We start from the raw sequence: 8345 nt of genomic DNA, 5'->3' as shown, positions 1-8345 counted from the left end.
TCTCTCTCTCTCTCTCACACACACACACACACACACACACACACACACACACACACACACACACACACACACACACAGTTCCATCCATTTCACGGACAAACAAAGCCACCTGGACAGCGCAAACAAACCCAGAGTTACGCAAATATAGTACTTGCTTGTTATATGTGTTTTTGTGTGTTTGTTTTTTTCTTGTTTTTCTTTTAGAGCAGATACCCTCACCTTCCTTCTGTCCCCTCCACATCCCCTCCTCCATGTGTGTGTGTGTGTGTGTGTGTGTGTGTGTGTGTGTGTGTGTGTGTGTGTGTGTGTGTGTGTGTGTGTGTGTGTGTGTGTGTGTGTGTGTGTGTGTGTGTGTGTTTTAGTACACAAACCCCTTCCTGTCCGTGTTGTTTTGTTTGTATTTTGTTTGTTTGCCTCCCTATCTATCTATCTGTTTCTCGTCTGTTACTCTGTCTGTCTATCTGTCTATCCGTCTGTCTATCTATGTGTTTATGTATCTGTCTATCTATAATTATTTGGTTGTTTGTCTTTATGTTTATGTACAGGTATGTCTGTTTGTTAGTCTCTGTGTCTGTCTCCTTGTATGTATGTATGTATGTGCGTCCGTGTGTCTTAATGTATGAATTCATGTATGTATATGTATGTATGTATGCGTGTTTGTTTGTTTGTTTGCTTGTGTTTTATTTATGTGCAGTGACTCGCTTCTCTCCTTCCCTCGTATTTCTTCCCCTTTCTTCATTTTTTTCTTTTGGATATTAACCACTTTCTTTCAGGTGGTTATTCCTTTATAGTATTTTAGGACACACACACACACACACACACACACACACACACACACACACACACACACACACACACACACACACACACACCGCTTTCTCCCTCACCCTCTCCCTCCTCTACTCTTTCTCTTCCCCTCCCTACCGTCACTTCCATTTTCGCTCCCCATTCTTCTTCTCTTTCCTCTCTCCCATTCCTTCCACTTGCATCCTAGCCACTATTTTTGTTGAACCCCCACACACAACCCCACACTCTTCCCCCTTCCCCTCTCCTCCACCCACCCACACTCTCCCCACACCCCAAACGTCCCAGGCCCCACACCCCTAGCCACACACCCCCAGTCCCTACACACCCACACCCACCCACTGTCCCTACAACCCCACATACTCCAGTCGCTATACTTCTCTCCCACACGCCCACTCTTTCCACACCCCACACCCCACACCCCATCTCCCCTACCCACCCCCACACCCCCACACGGCCATCCAATCACCCCTATTGACACAAGGGGCTCCAATCCCGCCTCTCGCCCCGAATCAAAGAGAAATTTTAATAATGGGCGAGCGGCGAAACATTGTGGCCACGGTGCTGAGGTAAGGCCATTTGAGTCGCCTTTGTCCGGGGACCTCAAAGAGAATTATTTAGGTGAGGTTAGAGAATGGCATGGACCAGACGCACATACACACTTAAAGTACACACACACATATACATACGCCTACGCACACAAATACATGCACCTGTAAACACACACATACTGTAAATACGGACAGTCTTGCTTTGGATATAATCTTTCACACACACACACACACACACACACACACACACACACACACACACACACACACACACACACACACACACACACACACACACACACACACACACACACACACAAGCATTCCTTCTCGCCCACCATCGTTAACTCTTCGTTTCTACTTTAATATAGCTTTTCGAACCTTTAATACACTCTAAATAACCCCACTCCCACTCTTACCCCTCTGTCACACCCCACCACACCCCACACCCCTCACCCCACCTTTATTAACGTCACCCAACCTTACATAACCCCACTCATCCCTAACCCAGCCCACCCCACCCTTCCAAACACAGCCCCACCTTACATAACTCCACTTAACCCCACCCCACCCCACCCCACCCAACCGTACCCTACCTTACATCGCCCCACCATAAATAACCCCACCTCATCCCACCCTCCCTAACCCCACCCTACCTTACACCACCCCACCCCACTCTCCCCAACCCCATCCCATCCCACACCACCCCACCCTACCAAACACCAAATGCTACCACTCCACTGAACTCCGTGGCACTCCACCCACTCCTCCACTCTCTTCCACTCATCTTATCCACCCAGACTCCACCTTCAGACTTACCCTTCTCTATATTTAATTGAGATGACCCCCTTTCTGCCTTACCTCTCCCTGCCTACCCTGCCTCACCACCCCTGCCTTACCACCCCTGCCTTACCTGCTCTTGTCCTCCTTCTTCCTCTATTTTATCTCGGTATGTGTGTGTGTGTGTGTGTGTGTGTGTGTGAGAGAGAGAGAGAGAGAGAGAGGGGGGATATGGAAATGAGTACGCAGGAAGAAAGAAAAAGCATAAACGAGACAGAGAGACAGACAGACAGACAGACAGAAAAGAGGTAAAGAGAGGGGAAAGAGAGAAAAAAAGAGACAGGATAAAAGTCTTAAGATTTAAAACTGTTTCATCTGAGGTCCTTGAGAGTAGATACAAGGAGAGAGAGAGAGCAAACAGTCCACATCTTACCCCGCCTCTCTCTCTCTCTCACACACACACACACACACACACACACACACACACACACACACACACACACACACACACACACAAACCTCGTCTCCCGTTGTCCTCATCGTCCTAACAAAACATTCCAATTTATTTCGTCAACTTCATTAACTATAGATCAAAGTCCTTCTGTCTAAGCTTAATTAAACGAAACAAAATGAAGCATGTTTCCTTTTTTGCTTCTGGGGGAGAGCTGGGGGGAGAGGAGAGGGGTGGAAAGGTGGTGAATTGTGCGTGTGTGTGTGTGTGTGTGTGTGTGTGTGTGTGTGTGTGAGAGAGAGAGAGAGAGATAGACAGACACAGACTGAGGGAGAGAAGAAGTGAAAGAGGAAGACAATGAAAGAGAGGAAAGGAAAAGAGAAGGAAGAAGGAAGAGGAGAAAATGAAGGGAAGAGAGAGAGAGAGAGAGAGAGAGAGAGAATACATAATGAACCACAAGACCTTTGAAGACTCACCACTGGCTATTATTTTTTTCTCTCTTAGGCACCCTTATCTCTCTCTCTCTCTCTCTCTCTCTCTCTCTCTTTATCTATCTATCTATCTATCTATCTCCTTTTTGACCTCCTCTTCCTTCAACCATCCTTCATTTTCTGTTCCTCATTTACCATACAATAAAAGGAACTTATAATCAACGGCCAGCCACAAAATCAACCCCAGATCACCATAATAGACCCAACCAAGCAACCAAACGACCCTGATGGCGGCCAGAAGCTGTTAGAGTCTATCCTTCATGCCCATAACCACCCTCATCTGCATATCCCATTCATAAGGCTTAATTGCTAATCATCATGCGTGCCAGACCCCTTAAACACCACACCTCCCACCCCACCACACACACCCTTGGACCCCCCACACCCACCCACCACACCACACAGACCCTTGGACGCCCCCCACCCACCCACCCTCCGCTACTCCCCACCACACAGACCCGAAGACCCCCCCCACCCACCCACCCTCCGCTGCACCCCACCCACCCTTCCTTCCCTACACACTTCCCACCTGATCACACCTCACCCAAGACCCCCTCCACCCATCCTCTCTCCTTCCCCTGCCCACCTTCACTTTCTCCCCCCACTACCACTGCTACCACTATTACCATCATCATTACCACTACCATCATCACCATTACCATCACTGCCACACCTCACCACAACTACCACACACCACCACCACAACTACCACAGCTACCACCACTACCACTATCGCACCTTGACATCGCCCAGACTTGATAGAAAACGATGTGATATTTTTTTTTTCATCTAAGTCAGTCTTATTTAAGGCAACTCTCACTTACCTTGGCATACACACTAACATCTTACACACACACACGCACACATGTAAGTACACCTCTCTCTCTCTCTCTCTCTCTCTCTCTCTCTCTCTCTCTCTCTCTCTCTCTCATCCTTAAATCACTTCACCTTGAGGACATGTATCTTAATTCCTTCTTGCTTCCGTCAGACTCTCTCTCTCTCTCTCTCTCTCTCTCTCTCTCTCTCTCTCTCTCTCTCATTCAAATCACTTCACCCTGAGGACACACATCTTAATTCCTTCTTTCTTGAGACAATTTTATTCAGTTCAGGAAAGATTTATTTATTTATTTTATTTTTTACATCCTTTATTAACCCCTTCATAACTAAAGTCTTTCTCTGGCTGAATAAAATCGTCTGAAGGGAGCAGGAATAAAACTAAAGGTCGAATCTAGAATAAGGTTACTTCTAAAAACCGTCTTTTGGTCATACATCGGTTCAATAGATTTCTTGTGTCTGTAAATTCTCTTCTGTTAGGTTTGTCTATCTATCTATTGCCAGACGCCTTAATCCCAAACGGGCTGGCCACAAGCAAACCGCCTCCATGTCGCCCTGTCCCCCGCCATTTCACTCCCCTGCTCCCAGCTCACACCCCCCTCTCTCATATACCTCTCCACTCCATCCCTCCATCTCATCCTTGGCCTGCCCCTCCCTCTCTCTGTTAGGTCATTCTCTTATATTAAATCACTCTGTTACTTCACTCTGTCCATTCATCATTGCCGAGAATATCCACTTTCTTTTTTATACTCTCTCCTTCTACGTCGTCATCAGTTTCTTCAATCCAACAACATTCTACCCATCAAACCCTACAGAGCAAAATTGCCTTCTGTTCCCAATAAAAATATCATCTAAACACTTCAAGAACAGTAATTTACCCAACGTCATAAAAAAATTACTTTCCACCCAGGTCACTCAAAAAAAAAAAAAAAAAAAAAAAAAAAAAAAGCTATATCTCCACTATCATCAATATTCCATCAATTAATTTAGAGTCAATAATAGACAGGCATAATAAAAGAGCCACTTTCACCTACCTTGTCGTGGTATACATAGGCTTATCATTTCAGTCAATTAAGAGGCACTCTATTTATCAATCCAAAGGTGAATCATCCATCCATCCATCCATCTGTCTCTCTGTTTATCTATCTGTCTATATCTATCCATTCTAACAGTTTACAGGATTTTTTTCATACATCTTCTCCTGGTAATCCATTCATTTCATGGGTTCCCTTCTGTCCATCCAATTTCAGTGACCCTCCATTCATAATTGCAAAATGATGTGTCATTTTATAGCAGCATATCATCTCTCCATCCATCCATCCATCCATCCGTCCATCCATCCATCCATCCATCCATCCATCCTTACATCGTTCAAGTCTCTCTTCAACTATTCTCTTTTTATCAATCTATCCATCGTAATAGAGTAGAAGGTTTTGTTTTCCTGTTTACTCCTTCTAATCTACCCATCCATCCATCTGCACACACACACACACACACACACACACACACACACACACACACAGTTCGCGCCTCGCTCAGGTTGCGAAAAGTTTCACTGACGAAGTGGGTGGTTACTGTCCCCCTTGAGCAAGGGGACGGGTGTGTGCGTGTGTGAAGGTCACAGCCTTGCCCTTAGATCGGACTATATGAGCTCTCAGCTCCCTTCCGGGAGGGTAAAAGCTGATCATCACGACCATCAAGTGATCCTGACCCACCCGGTGAATTACACACACACACACACACACACACACACACACACACACACACACACACACACAACACCACCTCCCCCTCCCCTTACCTTTTCTTGATGCTGCGTGTCGTGGCTCTGTTGCTGCCTGATATTTTCTCTCAGCTTTCACACACACACACACACACACACACACACACACACACACACACACACACACACACACACACACACAACACCACGTCCCCCGCCCCTTACCTTTTCTTGATGCTGCGAGTCGTGGCTCTGTTGCTGCCTGATATTTTCCCTCAGCTTCTGCAGTTGGTTGATGATTTCCGAGATGCTTTTTTCCTGCTGGTGAAGGTGGTCTGGGTCGGTGTTCATGAGCTGGGTGACGGAGGCGAGCTGGTCTAGGGGCATTATGTTTGCCCCTACCACGCCCCCTCCACCGCCGACCCCTCCGCTGTTACTGACTGGGGGGCTCACCGGAGGGCCTCTCCCATCGGGGGGCTGTTGCTGTTTGCTGGGGGAGAGAGAGAGAGAGGGGTGGTGAGAGAGAGAGAGAGAGAGAGAGAGAGCGAGGTGGTGAGAGAGACAGAGAGAGAGAGGGGGGGTGAGGAGAAAAGAGAGGAAAGGGGAGAGGGATAGGGAGGTTGTGTTAGTGTGGGAAGAAGGAATGAGAGGAGAGGGGTAATAAAAAACGAAGTTGACTGAGAGAGAGAGAGAGAGAGAGAGAGCGAGGTGAGATGAAAAGGTAAAAATAACACACATGGGAACAGACGATGAAAGCGAGGAAGGAGAGAGGCAGAGAAAGAAAGAGAGAGGGGCAAGTAGAGGGATAGAGAGAAACATAAGAAGTGAAAGAATACGAATAAGTAGCTTAAAACAGAGGCCAAAGAAGTTAAGGAAGGGCAAGGAGAGAGAAAAGCAAAGCAGAGGGAACTTAAGGAGAGACTGGAGGAAGGAGAGGGAGACCAAGAATGAAGTGGAGTATATGAGGGTGAAGTGAAGAGAACAAGGAGAGGAAGGCCGAGGGTGAGGTGGAGGGAGGAGATGTTCGGGTATATTAGGAAGGATATATGGAAATGAGATGGTTAGAGGGAGAGGAAGACCGAGAATGAGGTGGAGGAATATATGCAGGAAGATATGTGGAAGTGAGGAGGTTAGGAAGGAAGACCGAGGATGAGGTGGAGGAAGAAGGTGGAGGAGTATGAGGGACAGTGTATGGAAGTAGGGTGGCTGGAGGAAGAGGAGGTGGAAGATGGTAAGAATGTGAGATTGGAAGGGTCGTTGCTAAGTAGGGATAGAAATTACAGGTGGTTGCTCTGTATACGGCATCAGGAGGCAGATAAAGTGAGAGAGAGAGAGAGAGAGAGAGAGAGACTGCGACATATGGCCAAAATCAAGTCAACAGAGAAGTCATTAACTCTTTCACTCCTTTTCAGTTTCTCATGTACAGTCTCGTTCAATAATTCCTTTTCAGTTCTGGACTTCTGATCTTGATGAAGCGAGACCTCAACCCTAATTATGATAGTCTGTTTTCATCTGACGGAACTGGGCCACTGACAGGAATAATAAGTCGGGGTTGCTTGAAATTCGATGAGCCTTATGAGGTAGGAATGAGTCTCCTTGGTTACTAGTCAGGTAATTCCACACGCTACTGATGACCCAACCTGACCTAACCCAACCTAGCCCAGCCCAGCCCAGCCCAACCAACCCAGCCCAGCCCAGCCCAGTCCAGCCCCACGTACCTCTCCAGCTCTCGTTTGGTCCTCTCCGCGTCGTCTATGGTGGTGTGACTCATCTTGGACAGTCTCTTCAGCACCTCATCCATGGACTTCCTCGCCAGCTGGCCCCCTCTCTCGGCTTCAGACAGCGGGGAGAGCGAGTTCCTGCCTTGCTGTTGTTGCTGTTGCTGTTGTTGGAGGTGGTGCTGTAGCTGCTGTTGCTGGAGGCGCTGTTGTTGCTGCTGTGCCTGTTGCTGTGCTTGTTGCTGCTGCTGTTGTTGTTGAAGGTGGTGCTGGAGTTGCTGTTGGTGGTGATGTAGTTGTTGCTGCTGCTGCTGTTGCTGTTGGTGCTGTTGCTGTTCGTGTCTAGCTGCCTCCTGTAGCAGCCTGGCCTGCTCCTGTAGCCTCGCCTGGAAGAATGGGTTGACGAACGGGTGCGCCAACTGATGCCCCAAGTCGTCAGAATCCGCCGAGCTCTCCCGCCGGCTTCGCTTCGCCTCCCCCGTCGCCGTAGTCACCTCGGAGTCGGACCATCTCGCCGGCGACGTCCCCACGGCCGCTTCGTCGCCGTAACTGTATTCGGAGCCCGGAGCCGAGTTGTCCGAGTCGCCGGCGGTGGTGGTGACGAGGGGCGGGGCGTCCTCCACCAGCATGTCGCCTGCCTCGGGGTACGAATCGAGCACCTTCGTCGGCAGCGACTTCCGCTTCGACGACATTGTAAGCCTGGGGGAGGAGCAGGAAGGGCGGTTACATAGAGACACAGACCTCACAGACCCTTAATTACAGAGACCACACAGACCTTCAATTACATAGACCACACAGACCTCACAGACCTAAAATTACACAGACCACTCAGACCGTATATAGATAAACCACACAGACCTTATACAGATATACAGACCACACAAACTTTACATATACAGCCCAGACAGACTTACGTAAATAGACCTACAGACCTTACACACATAGGCTAGACCACACAGACCTTACATAGATAAACCCCACAGACCTTGCACG

The 8345-nt window shown here is 48.2% G+C and overlaps 1 protein-coding gene across 1 annotated transcript in view; it reads right to left on the bottom strand.

Moving 5' to 3' along the window:
- LOC145391628 (uncharacterized) overlaps positions 1-8044 on the bottom strand; it is a 98665-nt gene extending 90621 nt beyond the window's left edge. Inside the window, exons 1-2 of the mRNA XM_080266167.1 lie at positions 7349-8044; positions 5860-6117 (exon numbers count right to left, since the gene is read on the bottom strand). Of these exons, the coding sequence (XP_080122293.1) occupies positions 5860-6117; positions 7349-8044 (954 nt within the window). The remainder of the gene's footprint in view (positions 1-5859; positions 6118-7348) is intronic.
- Between the last annotated feature and the right edge of the window lie 301 nt (positions 8045-8345).

This window comes from Coenobita brevimanus, chromosome 19 (genome assembly GCF_032717465.1).
Source record: "Coenobita brevimanus isolate Jiangsu-jjx chromosome 19, ASM3271746v2, whole genome shotgun sequence".
Lineage (NCBI taxonomy): Eukaryota > Metazoa > Arthropoda > Malacostraca > Decapoda > Coenobitidae > Coenobita > Coenobita brevimanus.
Note: the sequence above shows the minus strand (reverse complement) of the source record. Positions and strands in the feature narration are given on the sequence as shown.